The 26,368-nt window shown below is 41.4% G+C and overlaps 3 protein-coding genes across 10 annotated transcripts; 2 read left to right on the forward strand and 1 right to left on the reverse strand.

The window, feature by feature from the left end:
* Nucleotides 1-74: 74 nt before the first annotated feature.
* cblc (Cbl proto-oncogene C, E3 ubiquitin protein ligase) lies at nt 75-6,647 on the reverse strand. Of its 7 annotated transcripts, none has more exons than XM_029450731.1 (11): nt 6,496-6,647; nt 6,252-6,408; nt 5,911-6,032; nt 5,308-5,445; nt 5,128-5,215; nt 4,853-4,984; nt 2,736-2,918; nt 2,295-2,441; nt 1,806-1,858; nt 1,105-1,163; nt 75-601 (listed from the first exon to the last, which is right to left on the reverse strand). In XM_029450731.1, exons 1-11 carry the CDS (start codon nt 6,603-6,605, stop codon nt 468-470), a joined length of 1,323 nt encoding a protein of 440 aa, XP_029306591.1. In that variant the 5' UTR covers nt 6,606-6,647; the 3' UTR covers nt 75-467. The 7 variants fall into 7 exon arrangements, with proteins under 7 accessions (XP_029306591.1, XP_029306593.1, XP_029306592.1 ...); XM_029450733.1 differs by having other exon boundaries at nt 1,105-1,160; nt 1,806-1,855; nt 2,736-2,921; XM_029450732.1 differs by having other exon boundaries at nt 1,806-1,855; nt 2,736-2,921.
* Nucleotides 6,648-8,397: 1,750 nt separating this feature from the next.
* bcl3 (BCL3 transcription coactivator) lies at nt 8,398-17,048 on the forward strand. The gene is made up of 7 exons (XM_029450715.1): nt 8,398-8,749; nt 13,503-13,704; nt 14,757-14,845; nt 14,965-15,042; nt 15,408-15,575; nt 16,013-16,112; nt 16,202-17,048. The coding sequence occupies exons 1-7, from the start codon at nt 8,672-8,674 to the stop codon at nt 16,321-16,323; spliced, it is 837 nt and encodes a 278-aa protein (XP_029306575.1). The 5' UTR covers nt 8,398-8,671; the 3' UTR covers nt 16,324-17,048.
* Nucleotides 17,049-17,148: 100 nt separating this feature from the next.
* ddx61 (DEAD (Asp-Glu-Ala-Asp) box helicase 61) lies at nt 17,149-25,916 on the forward strand. Of its 2 annotated transcripts, none has more exons than XM_029451524.1 (13): nt 17,149-17,345; nt 18,415-19,262; nt 19,523-19,586; nt 19,767-19,871; nt 20,169-20,298; nt 20,742-20,888; nt 21,044-21,138; nt 21,220-21,342; nt 21,431-21,559; nt 21,936-22,116; nt 22,207-22,308; nt 22,427-22,651; nt 22,968-25,916. In XM_029451524.1, the coding sequence occupies exons 2-12, from the start codon at nt 19,105-19,107 to the stop codon at nt 22,642-22,644; spliced, it is 1,452 nt and encodes a 483-aa protein (XP_029307384.1). In that variant the 5' UTR covers nt 17,149-17,345; nt 18,415-19,104; the 3' UTR covers nt 22,645-22,651; nt 22,968-25,916. The 2 variants fall into 2 exon arrangements, with proteins under 2 accessions (XP_029307384.1, XP_029307385.1); XM_029451525.1 differs by having other exon boundaries at nt 17,149-17,324.
* Nucleotides 25,917-26,368: the final 452 nt, after the last annotated feature.

Below are 26,368 nucleotides of genomic sequence, written 5' to 3' on the forward strand. Positions count from 1 at the left end.
TATTCAGTTTTCATTTGTCTGTTTGTCAATAATGTGAAAGCAAAAACACCAAATGAACTACTTAGAAGCTCAAGTATGTGTCAGTTACAGGTTTATTAGTTTGATTTTAATACCATATAATCATTTATTAATAAGAACACATGCATGGTATGGGTTATTTATCTTTATATTCTCCCAAGATATGTGATATGTGTCTCCCTTCCATTTTCAAATATCAAGCTTTTCAAAGATGTCCATTTTTCCCCGGAGTCTGGTGAAATGCTTTGATTATGCAGATCAGCTGTGAACCTGCTGTGGAGATAATGTCGGAGTGATTGTTGAACAGCAGGAGGCCTCAGTGAGTCCCTCTCATCTCTAACCCTAACTTCAGCAGTGCAGCTGACACATTTACCACTAAACATGAAACCAGAAACTGTTTTTTACATTCACTGAGACCCGATTTCTGGAATTAGAGGTGTCTTTTTCTATCAGGACGACATTGTGCTCGTCATCTCCTCCAGGTCACGTTTGTCTTCTCTGAGCCCCGCTCTCGATTCCTCCCTCTCTTCGTGTCTTTGTCTCGGTGTGGCCGGGCTGGAGGGTCCGAGCCATGCTATCCAACCTACACACAAACACACAAAGAGATCGTATACTAAAGTGACTCGTCACTAATAGCATCATTAATGGCTGCGTTGCATTGAAACAACTGATTATTAATGTGTGTTTTTCTGCAATGACTTGTCTGCTGTGAGTAGGATTCCTTTGAGAATCATAAAATAACAAGATGGTGGCAAGATTCATTCAGGAAGTCAAAGTCAGTGCAGTATTGATGTGTGTTTGTGCGAGTGTGTGTGTGTGAGTGCACGCACCCTGTGCACTTTATAAAGAGGTGTCATCCTTCCCTTGAGAGGGAAGAAATAGATTCATTTTCGTGAAAGAACTGAAGGAGAAGCATCCACGTTCATAGTCTTAGTAATATTATATCAACACAAAGGTTACTGGGCTTTTGTAAGTGTTCTCAGTATACCTTCAATTTCTGCATTTTGAGGATGTGCAGAAGGTAGAATATTCAGTTTAAAGAAACTGTATGTGCATAAAACAAGGTTATAAAATGCCATAACTTACTGTCCACACCCTTCTGAGAGGAAGGGACACTCTCTGCTTCTGTGAGGAGTTCAGCGCTGCTTAAAACATAAATATAAGTTCTGAATTAACTTTCCACTTTATGTCTGAGGCTTTATATTCTTTACTTTTTGATTATTATTATTATTACTGAAAACATTACCTGCAGGCTCAGGTGGAACATTCTAGTTTATTGCAGTTTAATAAGTCTCTAAGTCTCTAAGGTCGCCTGTCAATCCTAAAATCCCAATAAAATTAGGAAAATGAAATGAACAATAAAGAAACACACTTAGGAATTAACTATATGCTTTACAATCAGCCTGGATAGAAAATATCTTCAATTATTGTAACAATCGCTGTTATAAATAATATGAATTGTGACGTACATCGTCCACAGTTAAACGTCTGATTAGGTTTTTATATAATATACTTTTTAACTCAAGGTTTTTTTATTGTATATAGAGTGTGTATAATATAATATACGTACAATGCAAGATTAAAGCAACAAAGACTTAGAAAACAAACGGCACAATCATCTGCACGGTTCAGTCCCTTACAGATAACTGGAACAGATGTTACCAGAAGATTATAAATTAATCTCAGTAGAAGTCTCTCTTTTAGCAGCATGCTCAACATTAGTCTGAAGGGTTCTAGTATACCTGTGCACACCTTTATTACAGATGTATTAATGCTTGTTGTCTCACCTGTGTGTCTGTTGTGTGTGTCTTCTACGAGCTCCATTGCCACTTCCCGCCTGCTGAAGAGAGGAAGCACACAGATTACGCAGCCATCAGCTACCACAAGTACAATACTTTAGTTAAAACAACGTATGTGCAAGTGAAACGACGGATTTAGAAAGAACACATTCACATTTAACTGTGGACGATGTACGTCACAATTCATTTTATTTATAACAGCGATTATTACAATCATTTAAAAACATTTGATCGTAAAGCATATAGTTAATTTAGTGTGTTCATTTAATTTCCTAATTGTATTTGGCGATTAAAAACTGTCTCCTTAGAGACTTATTAAACTGCAATAAACTAGAATGATCCACCTGAGCCTGCAGGTAATGTTTGCCGTGGTAATAACCAGTAAGTAAAGAATATAAAGCCTCAGACATAAAGTTGATTCAGCACCTAGTTGGTAAGTAACATTTCTCTGAGGCAGGGATGTTTGTGGGAACTCACTGAACGTGAGTGTTGGTCCAGTGTGTCGGTTTCTGAAGTCTCCGTTTGTCTGGAGGGAGACGGACAGCGGGCGGTTGTGAGGGTTTTAGGGAGCAGAGGTGGAGCGCTGAGGTGCGACATGGGAACTTCGAAATCCAAATGTGAGAACTGTTGAGAGAAAATGTATTCAGTCACAGAGCAATCCTGGGAGGAGCCAAATGTAAATCACTGAACTGCTTTCATGAACTTATAGACTGAACGATATGAGACAAACGCAGAGAAACAAGACCACGAGTCTGCACTCATGCTAGTAGCAACGCGCTGCTTTGAGCTAAACACTAAATCTAACATGATGATGTTTAGCAACACTATTTAGCAGGAAGTGTTTTCCACGTTCACCATCATCTTCATGGCGATGAATACAACGGGTGTTGAGCTTGTTAAGGTTGGACATTCACACACCTTCCTCGTGGCAGCCATTTCCTTTAACATCAGTTCAATGTCCTCATGGTCGTCCTCCTCTTGCTCGTCCTCACCCTCCTCCTCCTCCCACTGACCTCTGCCTGATCGGTAGGGCTCGACGAGTATGGACTCTGTTCCTCTGATGTCGCAGCGACAGTACGGGCAGGTGTGGCCAGCTGACTTCTGCTAGATAGTTATTAACGACAGGTCAGAGTAATATAAACACTATGAATACATGAATACAACGGGTGTTGAGTATGAATATGAATGTAGAGAGCCTTTGTCTTAAGAGCGTCGAGTCTTTTCATAGAATAAACTATTTCAAAAGACGAATGCAGTGGAAAATTCACAGTTCAACAGAGTCTGTAGATTGCGGTTTTCCACAATGTAAAGCAGATGAAGACGGACCGTTGCTTCAGCACACAGGCTTTGTGCCACTCCAGGTTTTTTGATGTTCATGCATTTTGTTGGTGTTGCAGTTTGTCTGACTGATGTACCTGCAATGATTATTTGGCCTTTTCCTTTTCTAACTTGCCCACAATCTTATAATATAACTTTGCTATTCAGCTGCAAATGTGTGCAGCCCCCTTTGAAATTGTGATTGAGTTACTTCAGAGTTTAATGGCCTGTGAAAGTCATTGCATTGTATTACAAACTTAGTGTTGTTGAGGAAGTTTGGTTGACCACAATCTAGACTAACTTACAACTTTTCCATTGTGGTCTGACATCCACGAAGCATATCTGATTCTCTCTCTCTCTGTGTCTTTATTTCTCAAAGGAAATGTGACCAACACAGTTTGAGGAGGATGTGAGTCTGTGCTCACACAGGAAGTCATCGGCCAAATGTCAGGACATGCTGCTCTGCACCTTTGCAAAGACTTAAACACCTTCAGAACAAACAGGAGGCTCCTGGCTGACTATAGTAGTATGAAGTGTGAAGCTGTAGTTTGTCAGCAGCAGCTTTCATTCTTACTGCATGTCTTCAATGTCACTCTGTATTTAAAAGAGGAAGTAAGAAGCGGGGAAAACCCTGTTGCAGGAGAAAAGTGCACATTTTAATTTTGATTTGTGTGTCATCTAAATGGTCAATGGTGATTTCATTCAGGCTAAAAGTCCCCGTCTACACCTTTACAGTTGTCAGTTTATTATTAATCTGTCATTGACAGTAACAGATCATTTCACAGCCCTTTTCTTTTTGAACCATTGAACCATTGAACCATTGAACCATTGATCCAAGCTCTGTGCTTTGTCGTTATTTAAGAATTTGCTCATGCACACGCCTGGTTTAAGAGGCTTTAAGGTTGGAGTCCACAGCCCTTTGTGTGGCCTGAGATAACTGAAGAGTGGACACATTTGTGGACACATTTGTGGACACATTTGTGGACGCAGTGGGACCCGATTCACAAGCACAGCTTTACTGAATATGACTGAATATGTTGTATGTGTCAACACGGCTGACTGATTCACTGTAAAGCTGAGGTGGGATATAGAAGTGTTCTAGCGTTCTCACGGAGGCAGTGTCATGGCTCCACATTAACTTTGAATAGGAATCTCCAGGTGTAGAAACTCTTCTTTAAATGAGGAAAGATAAAAATGTTTATACATTTCAATGAAACGTATGTGACGATACTGAGATACATTGATGTGTAAGGGTTCTTTTTATGTAACTAAACACGTACAAAATCACTCACCCGCTTCAGTAAACACGTGCATATGTTTGGCATCAACTCCAAACCACATTTAAATAACCAGCATTCAAATGACATTTTTTACTGGGGTTACAACCAATAACCAAACCAGCACTGATATTTAGCTCAACCCTGTTTCCCTTCACTGAACACAGACAGCTGTTACGGTAACAATCTGCCTCACTTTCACATGTCAGTATTAAGCACAGCATTCATTAATTGTATCTTCCTGTTTCCATACACTCTTGCATAACTGCAACATGTAGTGTTACACATGGACACTACATGTTGCAGTTGCAGAAATCATCATTTCTATTTTCAAATAGCTCCTCTTCAATCTTTCCACGTATCCCCTGGCAACAGCAGAAGTACCCCGGGTTGTGAATCACTGCATTAGACTACAATGAGTAAGTGGATCGGGGTTCATACCTGCCAGCCTTTGAGGCAGGGTTGGCACAGGAGATGCCCACAGGGCTGGATACGAGTGTCCTTATCCCTCTCTGCACAGATCTTACACAGCTGGAAGGTGCTGCCGATGTCACAGTAAAGCTCATACTGCTCCTGTTGGGCGTTACAGTGACAGTGTTGGTGAGTAAACAAGAGAGATGAGACAGAAATCTCAGGATGTGATCTGTGTTTTGTGTCTCAGGGCGCTGATGGCGGTTTGATGAATGGGTAAAGAGGTGGCAAGTGCTCCCACTTACTTCTGTAACTTTGACTTTGCCCCTCTGGGCCGGTTCAAATACGTTTGTCAGGTCAGGGTTCACATCACGGCCATCCGGGTACAGGTAGCTGCAGGCGAAAGAAACACACAGCACTTAAGAGGAAAGACACAAACAAACCAGAAAAATAAACCAGAGAGAAATGTGTGTGTTTGTCCTAACCAGCCTCCCATGAAGCCCTGAACGAGAGCCTCGTAGAGAGGTGTATTCTGGGGGATGGTCTGGACAATGGCCCCTTTACTGGTCACATGACCGATAGCCCACTGACCCATTCTTGTGCAGCTCAGGCGAAAGATATAGCTAGGAGGGAAAGAGATCCTTGTAAATCTTACATGTAGACATTAAAGTTCACAGATTTTTTAAAAAACATTTAAGCATATAAACATGTTTTTAGCAGAAACCTAAAATACAAGTTTGAACCTGAAAATGAGCATTATATTTCCCCTTTAAAACATCTATGATGCTATGACACTTATTTTCAAGGACCTGCACTTAACATAACAAGGATAATATTACAACACTACACTAGAGTTTGATGTGCTATGAAATATATGCCAAAAACCTAAGAGGAAATTAAATACATACCGCAAAAAGTGATAAAGCCTCTTTCTGAATAACCAGGTACTGAAAGTAGGAATGCTGTGGTTCTACGTTACTTTAAGGACCTCATTTCTTACACTTAAGATGAATGAATAAGTCATATTTTAAGTTTTGAGATATGTGTAAATGAGGTTCTATGAGAAGTGTGTTGCTGTGCTTCCTCACCTCCCGGGTTGATGCAGGTGGTGCTCCAGACGAGCTATAACCTGGTCATAGGTGAGGAAGGCCATGTAGCCTGGATGAGTCACCGCCAGCTGGTTCCAGTTCCTTATGAGTGACCTCCACGGCTAAAATGTGAGGACGTTCATCATGAAAGGAGTAGTTCAAAGATGAACAGATTCCAATCTAATGTCTGGTGTACTCACTATGAAGCTACAACCTTAGCTTAACATAAAGACTGGAAACAGGGGGGGAACCATACAATGACCTTCTTTTTATCGCATCGAAGAAACACTTGACGTGCACTTTTACTTTTTAGTTTAGCACATGTCAGTGTATTATCTTACCTGAAACAGTCTGGTGAAGATGTCAAACTCAAACACAGAGATGTGGTTATTACAGGTGAGATCTATAGTTGATTTCAGAGCCATGGACTCCATCCCTTCCTCAAACGCATGTACGCTCCGCAGCTGCTCTTTGAAACGAATCCACTGCACTACACATCTGTCAGAACACATGATTAACACGTGGTCACACAAAGCACCCACCATAAAAAATTTAAAAAATGTTCTGGTTATCCCCCACACTCACTTGTTTCCAAATGAACGCATCCAAAACTCCTTAGCCTCTGGCTTTGTCACCCTGTAGGAGTCACCTTGAAAAATGCCCCCTGGAAACATGGCCCTCAGCTCCCCGAGCATGTGACTAAACAGCAAGGTCAGTTTGGTCAAGTTCCTCCTGAGGATGGAAAACAAAAAGCAGACTCTCAGTTTCAGAAGCAGAAATAGAAATACCTGTGGTGCTTACGATCATGTGTTCTCTACTACAAATATATCACAGCATCTAGGACATGTACAGCGATGACAACTGAGGCTGGCAGTTGGCTATGAAAAGAAATAAGATACAAATAAAATTCTACAACCATCTTATTTTGGGGAGACATGTTTGAAACTGCTTTGGAACAAGCGTCGCTGATACTTTCCACAGATAAACACACACAACAGGTCGTCCAGCTCACACACAGGATGTTCTCTGCTGCTGCTCGTAAATACCACAGAATGTTCCAGTGGCCAGTCAATCAGTATTTACTGTACTCTCCTTCTAGACTCTTCTTCAAATCTCCTTCTTCAATGTAAATCATTTGATTGACATGTTTTAACAATTGTTTTTGCGTATTTCACAACTCCTTTACCTTTTAGTTGACCTTTTAAAGAACTCTTTACACACGTCTGTCTGCCAGCATGCATCTAAACATGGACAGGTACATATTGGCAGAAATAATCATTGTTAAAGACTCCACGTTAGTCGCTGAGAGGAAGTGTTGCAACTTCTTTTCTGACCTAAAATTCTATGCAAGGTTAACTTCTAAAGAATCGTCCCAGTTTCCTGTGATTATAGGATGAAGCTGACTAAGTTAACCTACAGAAAGCCCCAGTCAGACACCGTACAGCTTAATGGCTGGATTTCATAGCACTCAGAGCGAGATAAAGAATGCTGCCACTGTTACTGATAACAGGAAGTAACATAAAATCAGTCTGCCTCTTACTGGAAGCTACTTCTGACAGTATAAAAAGTCAAATATGAAAACCGCTATACGGTGTACTATAGGATGCCTTCCCCCTGCTTCGTTTTCTGCCTTTACCCTATCCTAAACTTTGGCCTGAGTTTGTTCTTTCGCTTCACGTAGAGACCACAGATAGTGGTTTCCCCTTGATAAGTGTTTGATAAGGGTGGTGTGAGTAATGCCTGTACATCTGCCGAGCTCCTCGGTATCCGTTGATCATTTGGATCAAATAATCAAGTAGGATTTGCTACTTCTGATAACAAAAAAAACAAAAGTCCATCACAGGTTAGATTTGAAGGGAGAATGTGTGAGTTTTCATCAACCAGGTGAGAGTTAAATACGTCCTTGCTCCCGATCCAGAGATGGTCCCGTACATACGCCATAAAACACTTTCTTCTTATTACAGAATAAACAATGAGATACAATGCACTGGGTTTAAAAGTTCACAGATAGCTTGTATAAAAGAAGTGAACGTAGTCACCATGACGTCACCCATTGGTTCGTGGATATAAAGTTATAAAGCCTCACGCCTGCAGCCAGAAGCGATTATAGTTGGCTGAGAGGGTGGAGCTGGGGAGGAGCAAGGCCCGGCGGGGCCATGCACCGTTAGCATAGCAACTGCTAACGCTACTGCTAGCTCGGTTAGCAAGGCTCATCCGTAATTCACATTAAATGTAATATTAATTGGCATGGTCATTTTGGCTAGCTAAAATGATGCTTAAAACAAAAAGAACAAATTCATCCGAACGCTGAACAACGCTGTTCACAAAGCAGCCCCGCCCTAAAACATTCCTGCTTTATTGTCTATTTTTCTTTTTTTGCAACTTGTGGAGTCGCCCCCTGCTGGCCTTTAGAGAGGATGCAGGTTTTAGGCACTTCCGCATTGCCTTCACTTTTCACACCTGGATGAGCCCCTTCACAAAAACTCCAACGGCTCTCGGCCATGCAGCACATCCTCATGAACACGTCGCTGAATTTAAATGTCATGTCATTGTGGAGATCATTTCATATACATTTTGAACATACGTAGACATTAAGTGTTCATTAAGTTGTTTTCTACTTGAGCCTAGGAGTTCAGTGTCAGTTGAATGTCAGGAGAGAAACACAAGTGTTAAATACATTTAACAGACCTAGTTAAATGTAAAATTCTTTCTTTATTTCATTCATTACAGAGCTCTCCATATAGCGGTGGTAAAGGAGGAGATGGCCATCGTCTGCAAACTGATCACCTTCATGCTGTGGGCTCGCAGAGGCCTCGATGTCTACAACAACCTCCGTCAGGTAAAACAAATGCACTTTAAATACACACATACATACACACATGCATACAAATGCAGAATTGGACTTAATAGTTTGACATTTGAGGGAAAATGTGGCAGACATCCAATACACAGAAATAGTTTTTTTTTTTATGTTTCAGTTCTTTTTCAAAGCACATATGAAAGAGGTCTCAACATCAGTCAGTATAACTTAATGAAAGAAGGACGCAGCAATGAATCGCGATGCTGTTTTCTGCCCTGATAACCACAACATGTAAAACACATTCCCCTGCTGCCTCACCCTTCTGATAACAGTAACAAGGAAAAGAATGAAAGAGGAAGTGCCTTGGTTTCCTCCTTACGTTGCACCACGTTATCACATACTCTCATTATTCAGTTATGGTGGCTGATGGTTACGCAGTGGAATTCACCCTTCCTGGTTTCTACAAGTGAATTTACCACAAGCTAAAGCCATGCACATGCTGGGAAGGACTGAATGTGTTTCCCAATGTTTTGTTTTATTTTGTATATAACCTGAGTCTATCGGAAGGTATTTCCAGAGTTTACCATGTTGTGAAATTCAGAGGAGATAGCCAAGATGATAGGGCAGAGCAAAGTGTGACTCCTATGAACTCTCATGAACCCTCGTATCACAAGTCTTGTCCTTATCTAAAAACACACACACAGGCTGGTAAAATTGCATAAATTGCAAACATGTAAATCATATTTCAGCCCACTCGTCTGGCAGATAGAGTCTGACTGACACTCTTTGTGCAACATTGCTATTTACATCGATATTAATGGACACATTGACTGAATTAACTTTCACTGAGGTGCCCTCCTTGTATAGTAACCTCAGCACAAATGGATAAACTACAGTGTTCTTAACTGGAATGTGTGCAGGGAATTATCTTTGAGTGTTTCCCAATCCAGGGCTGTCCCAACCAAAGGCCTTATGCAAACACTCTCCCCCTCTGTTGTCTCCACCTCCTCTCCGTCCTGCTCTGCATTCTGCCAGCTTTTCTCTTTTTCATCCTTCAGCAGAGAGAGCACCTGAGCCGTGCAGAGCTTTAGTTCTCAAGGCTGGAGTTTCACACCACACAGGACATCACAGGCTCGCTTACCAGAAATAACGCTGGTGCTATCAGCGTTTGTTGTCTTCCCTCATCGCTGAGGCTTGACAGCATAGGTTGTGTGATATCCTGTATGTGAAATGCATGCACGCGACACACACACACACACACACACACACAAACTCTCTTTTCACACATTCACATATATTATGCCACTTGCATTTATAACCAAAAAAGGGAGATGTGCAGATACAGGACCCGTCACAATCATTTGCCTACCAGATTTTGTGGTTTTAACCAGGCATAAAGAACATACTTCAAACGGGAACTTCTTTTATTTTTCGAAACATAACGTTTACCAGACAGACCTGAACATATTTTCTGGCATTGGCCAACTTCCCAAAGACAAAGAAACAGTACAGCTTTTCCAATATTGATGACAAATCCTGAGTTTCTGTGGTTTTGCATATGGACATTTTTGAAAGAGTGTTACTATCAGTACTGCAACTGAACAACAGTGCAAGTGTCAGTGCTTGATTTGCCTTCCACTACATGATGGTAGAGACAGCTGTTTGATACTCCCACACTGATCATGCTATATGTAAGCATGTGCACAAACACACACTCCACTTTCTCTGCTTATCCCTCAGCTGATTGTGAGGTGTATTGTGTGGAACTGACAGTAGTGGGGTTTGGGGACTGAATCTCCAGGGGCCACCCACACTAAAACATGCAGTAATGGTCATGTGCTTTAGATTGAACACATCCACTAAAGTGCATGTGTTACTTCTACAATGCAACATGCAGGTGATCTGTAACAATTCAATAATCGACCTCATCAGAGACATGCCTGTAAATAAATTAATATTTTGTACATGTCAGTTCATATGAGACTTTTTTCAGTTTGTTTAAGTGCATGCTGGCAACCATTTAATTATTTTAGTGTGAGATTGTGCACGAGCGAGACATCTGGGTGTGTGTTTGTGTGTGCTTAAGTATCCTTGTTCCGAGAAGTCACATGACACTCCCCCCCCCTGCTCTTGCTTTGGGCTATTTCTCAACATACCTTGGTTCAGAGGGTAGTTTACAGGGACTTTCCCTTACTGCGCGTGTCTCTCTCTCTCTCTCTCTCTCTCTCTCTCTCTCTCTCGTGCTATCTCTGTCTCTCACACCACTGTCTTTTTTCAAAACTCTTGCTGCATATGTCTAATGAGAATGTATGATTTGATGAACAGACTGATGCTATCAGTATAAATGTTAACAACACTGACGTCACAACAGTTCTTGCTTTACCCTACGGTGTTCACCACAGTCTCTTTCTCTTGGTGCTGCCTTGCACCTTTCTTAGCGTTGGGCACTGCCTACAGCCCGGGGCTGTACTTCATGCCCAGAAACCTCCTTTCATCTGTTCACCTCCTTCATGTTGATCTGCTCATTTTGCAGGAATGCAAGTATGAAAGGACAAACCCAAGGGAAAGAAAAGGGTTTTTCCCTTGTTATCCTGTCTTTCCCCTGGACTCCCCTCTGTCGCTTCCGTTTCTTCCTCATTCCTCCGTCCCTCCGCTCTGCGCCCCCCGTCAGTCCCTCACTCCCTTCCCACCCTTCCTCTTATCTTTGCTGGATTTTTGTTTTAGTCACTCTGAAATCATTTACAGGAAGCCACCGCTAGACCCTGCCAACTCTGAGAGGTCTATTTTCAAGGCCTTAAAAGGTCTTCGTGTGGAACGTAATTTATTTAGTTCTGGAAATTATTTTTGAGGATTCTACCATTCATCAAAATAGTGCGGCTGCTTTTCACAATGTCCAAACTGATTTTAGGATGTTAAAAACATTTGAAATATGATTGTGTGTGTGTGTGTGCACTTTTGTGAGTTTGTTTTTATTATTATCCGTAAGTGTATGTGTGTGTGTGTGTGTGTGCATGCGTGTGTGTGTGTGTGTGTGAGTCACAGGATTCAGGGAAACAGGACTTGAAGGGAGGAACACTGGCATTGACACACTGGAGGAATTCCACAAAGTCGCTCTTGCACTGCTGCGCTACTTTTTTATATAGTCTTTACTGGAATAAACCCCAAGCACACACACACACACACACACACACACACACACGCATACGTACAGTAACAGTACAGCAAAAGTGAAACTTGGATCAACAATCTGTTCCTGATTGCTGTGTTTATTGTGTAACTTAAATAGCAGCTAAAAAGTCCAGGTTGAAAGACTTCCCTTTATGACTGAACTGTTGCATTGCTTTATTTAAACAGAAGGTTGTCAGTGCCCTCCCTGGACAGAGTTGACATAATTATCAACAGGATGATACATGCTGACCTCACCCAAAGGAACATCCTAGATTGCTCAAGTGCATTCATCGAGCACACAGTAGATTCATCCGGGCAAACAAACTGAGTGTTCGCTTTGTTTCCTGTTCGTCTCTCAGAACAGGTTTCCCCTCATTTTGAATTCATCACAAAGTCTCAAACTCGAGTTGTGGTTGTTGTTGTTGTTGTGTGCTCCGTGCTACTGCAAATACATAAGCATCTTTGACACACTTTTTTGGACTTTGTTTTGATTGCTGGATATGGATATTAGCATGTGTGTGCATGTAGGTGTGTTTGCATAGGCTCCTAACGTGCCTGTAGCTCATATAACGATAATCATACCAGACATGGTTCTTTGTTTGTTTATAGGAGGCGAACGCTCGTCCTTACCGCCATAGTTTCTATTGTGTCTCTGACCTTTAACCTGTAGAACAGATTAAAGATGAAAGGAGGCCTTTACAAGAAATGATACAAACACTTCCTCCAACCTCACTTACAAGAAAGTGGTGTTTTTAAGTTTTCGTAAATTCATAGTGTGTCAATTTTCCTGCCTGTTGTTTATGGCTTTTATCTGTCTGGCAGCACAATACCTCAGTCAAATTAAAAGAATAGTTCTACACTTTGGGGAATATGCTTACTTGCTTTCTTGCTGAGAGTATATATATATATATAGCAACAGCCTGCTGACGATTTAGCTTAGCTTTGCATAAAGATTGAAATCAGTGGGGAACAGCTAGCATGGCTCCGTCCAGAGGTTACAATATCAATGCCCAGAAATGCTCCAGCACATAACCCTGCAAAGTTACAAATTGATGGTTTTTACACTTCAGTTTTTGGATTAAACAAACACAATATAACGAGTAATCTCTGGAGGTGCTGCCAGGAACATTTTGTTATCTTCACACAGAGGCCAGGCGAGATGTTTCCCCTGTTGTCAGTCCTTGTACTAAGCTAAGATAACTGTCACCATACAGACATTAGAGATATCTTTTAACTTTCCACCAGAAAGAAAAGTGTATTTCCTGAAATGTCAAGCTGTCATCACAAAGAAACCTTGGGGGGGAGACCACATATATTAGATTTACACTATTAGACGAGCATTTTGAGTCAGAACAATGAAACTAAGATGTTTCGAAATAATGATATCTATACAGGGTAAGAAATATTTGTATCTCAAATTTTAAGAGATACTGTAGGAATGATGTAGAGAGTGGGGGCATTGTTCAGCATTAGTGGGGGGGTTCACGCTCTCTGAATGCCATGTAGTGTGTGCTGCAGTGTGAAAAAACAAAAACTATTTTGAGAGACAGTATATTGCCTTTTGTGGTTGTGGATCTGAATACACTGGTTTGTCTAAATTGTCATGTTTGCTCTCACCCCTCAGACTCCTCTTCATCTGGCAGTGATCACCCTGCAGGCAAACATGGTGGAGGCTTTGTTGAGAGAGGGGGCCGACCCCTCTGCCTTGGACCGCAACGGCCAAACAGCCCTGCACCTCTGCTGCGAATATGACCAGCGTGACTGTCTGTCGGTCGTGCTCTCTCGCACCCCATCCTCCGCGTGCCTGGAGATGAGAAACTATGAGGGTAAATCGTTGTCTACAGAAGAAACTCTTTGGTCTGTGTTGTATTGAAGTTGTTCTTCGATCTAGGATGACTCACTAGCTCTTCTCATGGAGTTAATTCATCTGATAAAGCCTTGTCATTGACCATTTCTTCCTCAGTGGCGTCTCTATTTAATAAATGAATACAATCAAAGTGATTATCATATAAAAAACAAAGTTTAAGATCAGAGGACATGTTCTTCCTCTGTGGTCTGTGTCAGTATGCCGGTGATGTCACAGCACAGGAGACATCTTTCGTGTGAAAGTAACAAGTCTGTGTATATGAGAAAGCCCCCAAAATATACACAAGCTCCTCTTTCCACAATGAGTATTAGTTTGTATGTTGCAGGGATCAAATCTAATAACATAACAGCAACGTATAGTTTTGCTGTTGTTAAATGCGGCCTCCATTTACTTCAATTCATCCAGACCTTTCTACGTGTTTGGATTCTTTGTTAACTGTGGAGGCATGCGAGAAAAACTACTTTTTCTTCACAAATTCAAGGAGGAGGGTGGGGGGGGGGGGGGGGGGGTAGTTGATATACAAATGGTCATCTGTGGGTGAAGCATTCCTTAACAAAAAAGTGAACATGTCACACCTATGCTCAGGTCTCTCCACTGGCTTCCTGGGTGCCACATGATTGAGTTTGAGATGCTCTTGCTAGTCTAAAGATCTTCCAGTAAAAGAAACCTCTGGGCCTCTTAGGTCATCTGGTAGCAGTCTGCTAACGAGTCTCAACAAAACATACAGAAGCAACATTTAGTTATTTTGCTTCACATAGCTGGAAAAACACTTCCATAAGATGTCTTGCCCGAGCATCCTGCACTGTCGGTCGTCTTTTTTTATCAATTTAAAATGTTATAATCCTAGAAAATGTGTTAATACTGCCTATGTCTCTGAGAATGTATACTTTGTGTGGAGGTATGTACATGCAGGAGTGTGTATATGCATTCACCTGGGTTTGTGCACACTGTATGTGTCCGTGTGCATTTGCTCACAGTGAAACTCGTGTTCTGCTTCGTTCCTGTTCTCAGGTTTGAGCCCTCTCCATCTGGCAGTGCTGCGAGACCAGAAGGATTTGGCCAGAATGCTGCTGGATGCCGGCGCTGACATCAATGTTATGGTCAGTCCCTGTGCTGCACTGACTCAGCACTGGCTATGTTTCACAACATCACACATTTTACATTTACCGTCTGTGCACCCTATGAATTTTCCCATGGTGCTTTTTTTCTCTCTCATCAGGACAACAAAAGTGGCCAGAGTCCTCTCATGCACGCGGTGGAGAGCAATCACGCAGACATGGTCCACTTCCTCATTGAGGTAATGAGGGTGTGTGGACAGGGAGGAAGGAGGGGAGAGAAGGGTTGTGACTCAGCTCGATTTGATGAGTCTGATTTTCTCCGGCTCATAAGCCGCATACAGAGTTTCCCATTCTGTTCCAGCTTATAGATAAGGCCTTCAAAGAATTAGAGGAAAAAAATAGCTTTATTATCAGAATGTAGCAGATGTGTTGTACATAAGAAGATTATCTTTACCTTAATCCCTCCTTATAAAGCATGTCTTCTATCTGATCCAACCCTCTCCATAGATCTATCTTCTGTTTCACTTTCTATGCTAAACTACGTCTCCTCTGGCTTTCTATTTGAATCACATATGTGTCAACTTGTTCTGTTTTTCTCCTGCAGAGTGGCTGTGATGTCAACAGCCAGTCATACAGTGGGAACACAGCCCTGCACAGCGCGTGTGGTCGAGGTCAGGTGGACACGGTGCGGCTGCTGCTGAAGAGCGGAGCTGACAGCAGCCTCAAGAACTACCATAATGACACCCCAGTGATGGTGGCCAAGAACAAGAAAGTGAGCGAGGTCATGACAGAAAACGAAAATGTGCATAATAAAACAGACCCTGCTGAAATTCTATTCTACCTGTTTTGTTTGTTTTAGAATGTGTTTTATGGCGGTGGGTTGCCGCTCCAGGACAATTCAGAAAAGTTGACACATTGACTATGAATGACTTCCTTGTTATTGTCTACATTTTGTATCACTCACTGTACTTTTCTGTGGAAAATCTGACCGATACTTCAGACCAACTGCAAATACTTTGCAAAATCTACTTGATTCTGGTTAGGATAGAAGGAAGAAATAGATGAAGCCAGAAATGGACAGAAAATGTGTGTATCCTTCCCTCTAGAGGAGAGACCTGAATGGTGCACCACCAATATTATATTGTTTTTTGGAAACACTCACTTTAGGTCGTTCACACAAGTTTATAAGAGACTATAAATCTTTTGCAGATAACAGATGTGTTACGAGGGAGAGGCTCCAACCAGATAAGAGTACAGGATCAACACAATGTGTCTGTCTCATCACATGGCAGCAATTTAACAGAAAATGGTAAGAAAACGCACACAGGTTCACACACACATGTACAACCAGTCACTTAAATAACAGTATTTCATTTGAACTCTTTGCCTCTCTTTTAGGGTCCCCATCTTCCAACCACAGTCGTGGATGTTCACCTTCGACTACACCACACACACCTTATCATAGCACCTCACATTCTCCAAAGATCCATCTACCCTTGGATTTCCATTTTACTAGTTAAAGGTGTTGTTCAGTGCAACTTCCAACTACCTCCACACAGCCAACAAATAAAGAGACTTCAGTGCCCATAAGGGCAGTCAGGAGAAGGTTCAGCCAATGGGATGACAGACCAGCAAATGATTGCACCTGAATTTAGACTTCCTTACAAGCTGGACTTCTTTTCCTGGACTCCATGGTAAAAGACAGTCAAAGATGGCGGCCCTCCTTGGGTTTCGATGTCTGGACAGAGTGCGTACAGCCTCTCCGCTCATCCAGCTGCTGTTTACCTCTATAATGACTGGGACTGAAAATATGTTGCAGTGATAAGATGGATTTCTTCACATGCATCTACTCTGTGCAGCAACAGCAATGTGCCACTGCATGCCATCATGGCTGAACACATAGGACAGCTTCGAAACTACATGGAGATGTCAGTCAATGATGGACATGGGCCTAAGATCAGTGAACTCAGAGGCCATTTTTTATATACATGACTGTTGAGAGATGGCAGGAAATGAAGGGCAATAAATACAATATTTTGACACCTTAAGTATTAAACAAAAATTGTACCAATGCTGCTTACTATAAGGCTTGACAATGTAACTTGACCTGCTTAATATTGCAGAGTTAAATTCATTATTTCTGCCAATTCAACAATCTATGTCCAAAGCACCTTTCAGGTATTAGTGTGTATTTGTGCCTGAGCGCTTGTTGTTGTGTTTTTTTATATAAAATGTGTCCAACAGATCCACCTTTGTCTTGATTTTGTCAGCTTGTCCCACAGCAACATTTGAAAGCAGAGTTGTGATTGGCCAGTGGGAGGTCCTTTGGAGCAAACAACCAGCCCAAAAACGAGCGCGCGGCCATGTTGAATTGTCGATATTCCGAAAGAAGAGACAAAAGAGCGAAAACTCGGTGGATTTCTCGAAACAGCGAGTATTTACCGAACTTAATTATACCGTCGATGAAACATTAAGCAACGACACAACGGGGAAGACTTTTGGTGGAAGTAGCAAAGTGAAGGTAGCATCGTTCTCCGGCTGGGTAAAGAGTCCTTTCTCAAGCGTATTGATTAACAGTACCGTGTATGTTAACACAGTCGGGGCTAAGCTAACACTAGCATGCTACATAATCGTTTGGTCGGGTTGAATAAAAGTGTTGAAATAACAGGTGCTAACTGAGAAAAACGAGCCAGGTTTGCTTTATAAACATAGTTTCTCGACGAAAAGTTTGAAATAGGTCCCTTTCAGAAACGGCAATGAGACGTAAGTTAACATTAGCATGCTAGCTTGACGGCCGAAGCCACGTTGCTATTCATAAAGTTTTTACGCTGCTTAAAGACGTGCTAATGAACTTATTGGAAGCTATCTTTGCTATCGACATTGACTATTAAGTGTTCATTAAAGAAGAAGCAAACGGGATATCACGCTAGTTGTTGGCTTTACATTTTATTTAGTTCAATAAGGTTTATAAAGTCCAGGGGCTAACTAGCTAACTTCGAACATAACTCCGTCAGTTGATTTGTGCTCGCAACTCTTACTACGTTAGCCTCAGTTAGCATTAGGTTAGCTCGAGCCATGGCATCACAACAAAGCCGCGTTGACACAGTCGTTATTAATGGCCATTTAATGTCTTGCGTGTGTGTTTGACTCCACAGTTTCGCCCTGTTGCTTTTGCTAGCATTAACCTGATGACATTTCTACCATTACCAGTTAACTTGAAAAACTAGTTATGCGGTCTGACGTTAGCTGTTGTTGCTGAACTTTCGCAATAACCCCATATTATTACGTTTGCGTATTTTGCACACAACTGTACAGCTATCTCATTCTGAAAGTTATGCTGTACATATTTACTATATTATATTTTTCACGTTAGTACTGCAGTTGTTTGTTTTCATTTTCTTGGCGCTTAAAGTACTCTGTATTTTTTATTGTATGCGCCACGCATCAAGGCAAATTCCTTAGTACTAAATTCTGATAGCTAAATGTAGCAGTTTATAAAAGCTTAGCTTTATTACTGGTTTCCTGTAGCGTTAGTTGGGTGACTTGTTGTTTTTGTCTCCTGTTAATGCTCTAAAATAACCTCCCACAATTGTTTGTTTATTTCCTGGCAGGTAACCTGGATTGTGTTTGTTGATCGGCAAATCCCAAAGCACTTTGCAGACTGTCAACTTTTGCTGCAGAAGTAAAGGAAACTGGAACCAGATAACCACAGACATTTAAAGTGGACTATCCATGTTTTTGGACATAAATGCTGGGGTGACCTTTTTGAGCCAGTATTGAGCCCCAGCAAGAACATTTGAAGACTTTTTGATGTCAAAGGAACACATCATACTAGTCTGAGGCGTGACCAAGCAGATCCTATTTTACTACTGGCCTTTTTTTGAATGTATACAAAATAGCACTTGGACCTAAAAAGCCAAGCTACTTGAAGAACAAATAAGAAAATTCTGGATCATTATCATCATTACAGCAAGGATAAAAGTACTCTGAAAAACAATTTTGAAAGAAAAGAGTATGTTTTGGTCACACATTTGATTTATTTATTCATATGAATGTTAATTTCTCCCTTTTTTGGAGAGTTGTCTTGTAAATAGACATAATTCATACGCAGACCTCTTCTTTTCAAGAGGTCTTAACGTCAAATTGTGTACACAATACATTCTTTAAAAACGACAGACAAGTTTTTATTTTTTCAGCTTTTAGGTATTTTTTTACACGCGGGTGCATTCAGCAAAACGGATCAGTGAAAAAGACACAAATATAACACACTGAGGAAAATTGCCAGTGGATGTGTTGAACCGATGGCTACAGCAAGAACCGCAAACCCGTCGCCAATGATTGGATTGAACAAACCAGCAAATGGGCAGCTCAGAGGACCGACGGGGCTCCTTGCGAGTGCCCAACAGCCGAGTGCCCTCCAGAAAAGGACAGGCATTCCTCAAAGCAGTGGGGGCATCAAGTAAGACCCACTTCTATATATTCCCTCAATTCTGCATTAAAATAAATGTTAGTTTTCTATCCGTTAATCTGTTGCTTGAATTCTTACACTGGATACAAGAATCTGATTCTTTCCCAGAGAACACTTTTTTTTTTAACGGGTATGTTTTGCAAAATAAAACTCGCCACAGATCTGTTTTAACAATCGTGAAAGATGACAATCGCAGGTAGATTTTGTTATTCATTTAGCATAACAATAACAATGTAAATTCTTGCAATTAGGTTTGGTGATGACTGGAAGAAATGCCTGGAGCTTCCTCCGAGAGACACCAGGATGAGAACTTCGGTAAGGTATCCATTAGTAGTAGTAGACATAAATATTCATGTTCATAACTCTGACATGCATCCCACATTTTCTGTCATTTTAAATGTATTGGACAAACTGAATGTGTGTGTGTTTGCTGTAATATTAATTTCTGGATCCTATTGAATTGTAATCTTGTATGCTTTTGCTCTCTTCTTCCAGGATGTGACTTCAACTAAGGGAAATGAATTTGAAGACTACTGCCTAAAGCGTGAACTGCTAATGGGAATCTTTGAAATGGGATGGGAGAAACCGTCTCCTGTCCAGGTAAACGATGATATTAGAATGTAGAGCCCTGATGTTTGTGACATGAGATAGATTTGTATTTTTTTCAAAGCTACCTTGAGGCTGCCTTTTTTATTTATATTTATTTTTTTCTACCCACTCTCCTTTCTTGTGAATTAGGACTCTAAAATTGACTGCACTCACTAAAACTATTGTGGGGGGTCAGGAATAGGATAGTCTTTGGATGTTCTTCATAATTGTTTGTCCTATTTCCAAGTAAGTGTCTTGTTCAATGAACCTTGCGAGTTGTACTGATTGGACTTGTCTATCGGCCAAAAGGAGGAAAGTATCCCCATCGCTCTGTCAGGCAGAGATATTTTGGCTCGGGCAAAGAATGGCACAGGAAAAAGTGGAGCCTACCTCATCCCTCTCCTGGAGAGAATAGACCTGAAGAAGGATCACATTCAGGGTGAGTTCCTGCTGCCTCTGCCTGATGGTGCTCATTTTGAAACCGCTGCAGTGTGACTGATATAAATCTATGAAGACGTAGACTTTGAAGGTAATATAATTATGAAATTATAGTGAAGTTGTAGAGTAAATATTTTGTAATGTGCTCAACAAACAATCAATCCGGAGTGAAGCTTAATTTGAAGGGAAGCTTTGGCTTGCAGCAGCAGAGCCGGTTTCCATAAATAAAGACTGAAGCACTATTGAGGCCAGTTTGGTCCACAATCCCGGGAGTGTATGGCCGAGTCCATGATCTCTGCACTATTCTACCCTATAACACCTTATTAACTCTTGGTGAACAGGGGTTTTGACATACGGGGAAAGGCATCACTTTATTTAATTGTCTCCATGCGTCTCACCAACCCTGGCATTTCATCAGCCCTTCCCATTTCTGTCTCAATCCAGCCATAGTAATGGTGCCAACAAGAGAGTTGGCCCTGCAGATGAGCCAGATCAGCATTCAGCTCAGCAAGCACCTGGGGGGAGTCAAGGTTATGGCTACCACAGGTGGCACCAACTTGAGGGATGACATCATGCGTCTTGATGAGACAGGTACTGATGATGATGAGAATCTTTCCTTAAAGATTATTATCTTGTCACTCTTATTTACCAAAGATATTTTTATTTAGTTGACGGCACTACTCGATGGCTTTTTTGTGCAGCTGTTTGAAAACGTTGTTGTGATGTGCCTCCTCCCCTCCTCATAGTGCATGTAGTGATTGCTACACCAGGCAGGATACTAGACCTGATCAAGAAGGGTGTGGCAAAAATGGACAGAGCCCAACTGATTGTGATGGATGAGGTAGGTTTGGCGCTTTAAATTTTGAATACACTTTTCAATTGTTTACTGTAACGGGCTTTCTTTTTAAATATCGTTATTCAGGCAGATAAGCTGCTGTCCCAGGACTTTGTGGTCCTGATTGAAGATATAATCAGCTTCATGCCAAAGGATCGTCAGATCCTGCTTTACTCTGCCACTTTCCCCATCAGTGTGCAAAAATTCATGGTGAGAACTCAAAACAGCAATTCTGTTCTCTGAAAAGGGGAAACATTAAAGGTCTGACATTAAATACACTGACTGTTTGTTTTTTCAGAGCAAGCACCTGAAGAAGCCTTATGAGATCAACCTGATGGAGGAACTGACCTTGAAGGGCATCACTCAGTACTACGCTTACGTGACTGAAAGACAGAAGGTCCACTGTCTCAACACACTCTTTTCTAGGGTGAGTGTTCAGCTGCTTAACCGCTGGATATAAGAGCCTAAAGCAGGGATGGGCATCTTTGAGGATGGGGAGGGCCACAAAAAGTGTGTCCTCACTGCCAGAGGGCCACTTTGCACCCCCCCTCGTGGAGCTCCGACATTGATTCATTGTTCAAGAGATGGCTTTCATATTAGGGGAATGATTTGCACAAGATATGAATACAATTCAATTGAAAATGTATAAAAGAACCAAGGAGCTGCATGCCACTCACAATCTGCAGTTTGTCCACCTTTTTAGAACAAAGTGTAGTTTAGGTAGAGCTCTGATACCTGAGACGGGAAGCATAAAATAAAAATGTTATTACGTCAGTCATCAAATCTGTTTATTTCTTTTACAGCTTCAGATCAATCAGTCGATCATCTTCTGTAACTCCACCCAGAGGGTCGAGCTTCTGGCCAAGAAAATCACCCAACTGGGATATTCGTGCTTCTACATTCATGCAAAGATGATGCAGGAGTACAGGAACCGCGTGTTCCATGACTTCAGGAATGGTTTGTGCAGAAACCTGGTCTGCACAGGTAGGTGAAAAGAGTTCTGCATTTTAATATGGAAAGTGGACATTTGATTAACTGTCAATAGGTTGACTAATAATACATATTTTATTGTAGACTTATTCACTCGGGGAATTGACATCCAGGCAGTGAATGTGGTCATCAACTTTGACTTCCCGAAAAATGCAGAGACCTACCTGCATCGCATTGGCAGATCAGGTATGATGAATTGTCCTCAACGGGGTTTATTTACAGCGACTTTCACAATCAGACACGCAGCTTCACTTTATGAAACTACTACTAACGGTAAATTATATGCATGTCTCTTCTCTCACAGGGCGTTTTGGTCACCTGGGTCTGGCCATCAATCTGATAACTTCAGAAGACCGCTACAACCTCAAGAATATTGAGGATCAACTGGTCACTGACATTAAGCCCATCCCCAGCTGCATCGATAAGAGCCTGTATGTGGCAGAGTTTCACTCTGTTGACCCAGATGCTGAAGACGACGACATCGAGGCCGGAGCCAGAAACAAGGAACTGGGAGGAATCTGAGTCAATGGTCAGTCAGTAATGTCAAAGATAAATTCAGAGAGACTGTATTAACACTGGAACCATCGGAGTACTCTTGAAGGAGAACAAATATTAGCAACCTAGCTAATGGTTAATATCCTCTTTCATCAAGAAGATTAACGGACGTTTTAGAGGATTTAAAGGTTAAGGGCTGTCGTCCTCAGACTGCACAACAGCAGTCAACATAGATTTGCACAGAGCTGATCAGCGCACACAGCCAGCTGTCTGCAGCTTTGCTAAAGCATTGATTTATTCACATTGTTGTTCTCAGAAATTCTAACTCTGCTTCTGTCTTTTCTTTACAGGAGAAACACGGCGCCTGGCATTCATCACACAATATTGGCTATGCATCACACAAGATCCCAAGTGATGATTTCTGTTCCCCATTTTAGATTTATTTTTCATTTCCAGTTTTTGAGTTTACAACCATCTCCAGTTCTGTCTGTGCATACTTTGGTAAACTGCCACTTCAATCAGTTGAACTTTCTGCCACACCGACATACATGGTCACTGTACATGTGATTTGGGCTATGTCTGTTATTGAATTCTGCCACTCGACAATAGATGGCCATTGTCATTAACTTTTTTTTGTACTTTGCTGTAAGAATGAAAATGTGAAACCAAAGGTAGACTTAAAGAATAGAGCCCAGCTCACATTCTCTCTGCAGATGAACTACATATGGCATTGTGTACATCCTGCTGACATGCCTTTTTGAGCAGATGCTTTCGGGCCCCCCCCCCACTCAGTGGCTACTTTATTTGATACACCTTATTTGATTCAACAAGGTGCTGGTAACATTCCTCAGACTGGTTCGTGTTGATATGACTGCCTCATACAGTTGCTGCAGATTTGTCAGTTACCCGTTCATGCTGCGGATTTCGTGTTTAACCTCATCTCAAAGGTGTTGGCTTGAGATCTGGTGACTGGAGGCCGTTGGAGACTCAGTCATGTTTTGAGGTGACTTGGTCCGTGATGTGGCATCTTGCAAAGGAATGGCCATTAGAAGACGGGTAGACTGGCCATAAAGGGATGCACGTGGTCGGCAACAATACTTTAGAAGGCTCTGGCATTTAAACGATGCTCAGTTTGTGTTAAATGGCCAAAAAGATAAGTATCATTACACCGCCACCTTCATCGTGAAGTGTTGGCTCAATTAATTCACACATTTCTGACCCTACTATCTGCATTGCCAGGAAACATCGTTCCAATCATCTGCTGTGCAATGTTGGTGAACTTGTCTCGTCCAGCCTCCGTTTTCTTTGTCTGTATAGATCTGCTGTAACGACTGGTTATATGTTAGTGTCGCCTTCCTTTCAGCTTGAACCAGTCTGGCCGCTCGCGTCATTAACGTGGCACTTTTCCCCTCACAGCTGCCACTCATGAGGTGTATGTGTTGTTTTGTTGTTGCCTGTAAACCCGATAGACTTGTGTGAAAATCCCAGGAGGTTAGCACCAACAATCATTCCACAGTCACATTTCTTCCCCATTAATGTTTGACCCTGTCTGCATGCGTTTATGCTTTTGAGTGGCTGATTTAGATATTTAAGGTGCAAGTAATAATGTTGCCACTGAGTTGTTTTTGCCATCATTCCAGTTGGTTATTAAACCATTTCTCACCAACGTCCCTGCTGTCATGTGGGGATGCAGTGGTAAAATAAGGCAGATTGTACACGCACATCCGTAGTTTAACCAAATTAACAAAAGGCTTCAAAAGGGAACCAAAGTTGGAAGAGTAGACAAAGAATTACAAAAGTAAGAATAGAGATGACTTCAGAAACCAAAATGACCACTTTGCTCAGAGTGATGTTTTAAAAGAGGGCTGCTATGGTGCTCCAGTAGAGCACCTGAGACATTGTTGCTGTTAGTGAACTTGCTACCTTTTTCTTTTCTTTAAAGTGTTAACTGCAGAAATAAGATGTTTAAAGATGACAGTTTAATGTCAGTGACACTGTAGTGCATTTTGTCAAAGCACAGATCCAATTATGACAAGTCAGTATTTAGTTGTGACATTTCTTTGATCCCCCTTTTTTTTTTTTTTAAAGCCATAGCACCAGGCAGCATCTTCTCAGGTCTTGAGGTTATCAGTAATTAACATGACTGGATGAGAGGAGACTTGGTTAACATGTTGAAACCGGCCAACTTGTTCAGTCATTTTAATGTAGATTCTGTGTACCTTCTTCCCTCCACAGTGCCTTAAGGGCCAGTGTGTAGTATTTAGGGGGATCTATTAATATAATATTCATAACTATGTTTTTGTTAGTGTACATCTACATGGGGAGGGGATTCTTTTCCTTGGAGTCCGTTATGTAGCTCAGAACAGACGCACCAAACTCGAGCTCCAGAGAGCCTTTTACGTTACCTGAAGGCCACAGTATTTCTAAAACAGGCTTATAAATTTAAATAAAACGAAAGCCGGCACCTGAAGTTCATGAGCGAGGCAAAGTCCTGACAGATACCACAGTGTTGCCACTGTTTTTGCCTTCGGCGGCTCGTTATGGCAGTCTTGGAAAGGAAGGGGTGAGCGGACAGGTATTCGGTTTGTTGAATCTGCAGTTTGAATCCTACACACTGTCCCTTTTTCTTTCTTTCTTTCTTTTTTTATCCAATGTCAAACCTCTACGTTGCCCAGGCTCGTCTACCAAGTTTATATTGTAGATAAAATGGCACCCAAACAATTCCTTCTTAGTTTCAGTTTTGAAAGTTTTTTATTATTTTAAACGGTTGCAGTTTCTCCTTATTTGTAAGAAATGCGTTTTTTGTCTTATGACAAATTGTAAATATGACCAGCTGTCTGAATATATTACAGCCTTGGACTTCTTGACTTCAGCACAATGTCAAAAAAAGATGCATTTCAAACGATACTTTTTGTTTTCTTGGCAGACCATTGCATTACTGCCAAGCACCAGCAAAGAAGGGACCGGTGTGTGTGCGTGTGCCCTCTTCTAAAGCTTCTGAAGTTGTTATTGGTCATAACTTTCTTAATGTCTGACTCTGGAATGCCCTTGTTGATGATAGATTTTGGTTCCCCAATTTTTTTGGCCTTAGTGCAGGCAACACTTGAATCAATACATGGCCATTTGCTGAGTGGGTTTGTAACCTGAGACCATTTTGTCCCATCACTGTATTCTGGAGAAATGAATACCCTCATGACTTGATGACCAGATGCTTCGTTAAGTAGACAGACAGGCAACCATTTTCTGTTAATTGTGTCAATGCCAGCTCCTGAAACAAATTAAACTCCCAACTGACAAACTTTCGTGTTTTGTTTTTTGTTTGTGCCCAAAGAATATTATTGGTACAATAAGGGAAAATGCCACTTTTATTCAGATTTTGCTCCTTGTAGTTTGAGATGCAGCCATTTTCTTATCATACTGTACTGTTTCTTCCTAAAATACAATTGATTGTATAGAAAACGGTAATTCCATGTGCTTAAAGTCTAAATCTAGTACAATAAATCATGGTGACCATAGGGTTAGTGGGTCATTGCTTATGTAAATAGTGCAGTTTCTCATACACTTGTCAGCCAGCAGCCTTACTCGCATAGCAGGATTTTTATCCCACTAACTAGATGTTATTGATTGTGACAAAACTCAGTTTGAAACCACAGATCTTGCAGTTCTTAATTGCATTTTGAGGTTTGACATTTGTCAAATACAGTTAGTGTTTCTCTGGTCATTCTCATCTTACAAATCTCCATAAAACGTG

The sequence above is a fragment of the Cottoperca gobio genome, chromosome 16 (genome assembly GCF_900634415.1).
Source record: "Cottoperca gobio chromosome 16, fCotGob3.1, whole genome shotgun sequence".
NCBI classification, from domain to species: Eukaryota; Metazoa; Chordata; class Actinopteri; order Perciformes; family Bovichtidae; genus Cottoperca; species Cottoperca gobio.

What these genes read in the sequence shown, in the direction of transcription:
- bcl3 (XM_029450715.1), top strand. Translation starts at nt 8,672, where the DNA reads ATGGCCATCGTCTGCAAACTGATCACCTTCATGCTGTGGGCTCGCAGA. An exon ending in TGGTGGCCAAGAACAAGAAA is followed by an intron (nt 15,576 to 16,012) that starts GTGAGCGAGGTC and finishes AATCTTTTGCAG; the next exon opens with ATAACAGATGTGTTACGAGG. An exon ending in CAGCAATTTAACAGAAAATG is followed by an intron (nt 16,113 to 16,201) that starts GTAAGAAAACGC and finishes CCTCTCTTTTAG; the next exon opens with GGTCCCCATCTTCCAACCAC.
- ddx61 (XM_029451524.1), top strand. Translation starts at nt 19,105, where the DNA reads ATGGCTACAGCAAGAACCGCAAACCCGTCGCCAATGATTGGATTGAAC. An exon ending in CAAAGCAGTGGGGGCATCAA is followed by an intron (nt 19,263 to 19,522) that starts GTAAGACCCACT and finishes TCTTGCAATTAG; the next exon opens with GTTTGGTGATGACTGGAAGA. An exon ending in GAAGAAGGATCACATTCAGG is followed by an intron (nt 20,299 to 20,741) that starts GTGAGTTCCTGC and finishes GTCTCAATCCAG; the next exon opens with CCATAGTAATGGTGCCAACA.
- cblc (XM_029450729.1), bottom strand. Translation starts at nt 6,605, where the DNA reads ATGCTCGGGGAGCTGAGGGCCATGTTTCCAGGGGGCATTTTTCAAGGT. An exon ending in CCTGCCTCAAAGGCTGGCAG is followed by an intron (nt 2,922 to 4,852) that starts GTATGAACCCCG and finishes ATAACTATCTAG; the next exon opens with CAGAAGTCAGCTGGCCACAC. An exon ending in CTCTCAGAAGGGTGTGGACA is followed by an intron (nt 602 to 1,104) that starts GTAAGTTATGGC and finishes GTTTGTGTGTAG; the next exon opens with GTTGGATAGCATGGCTCGGA.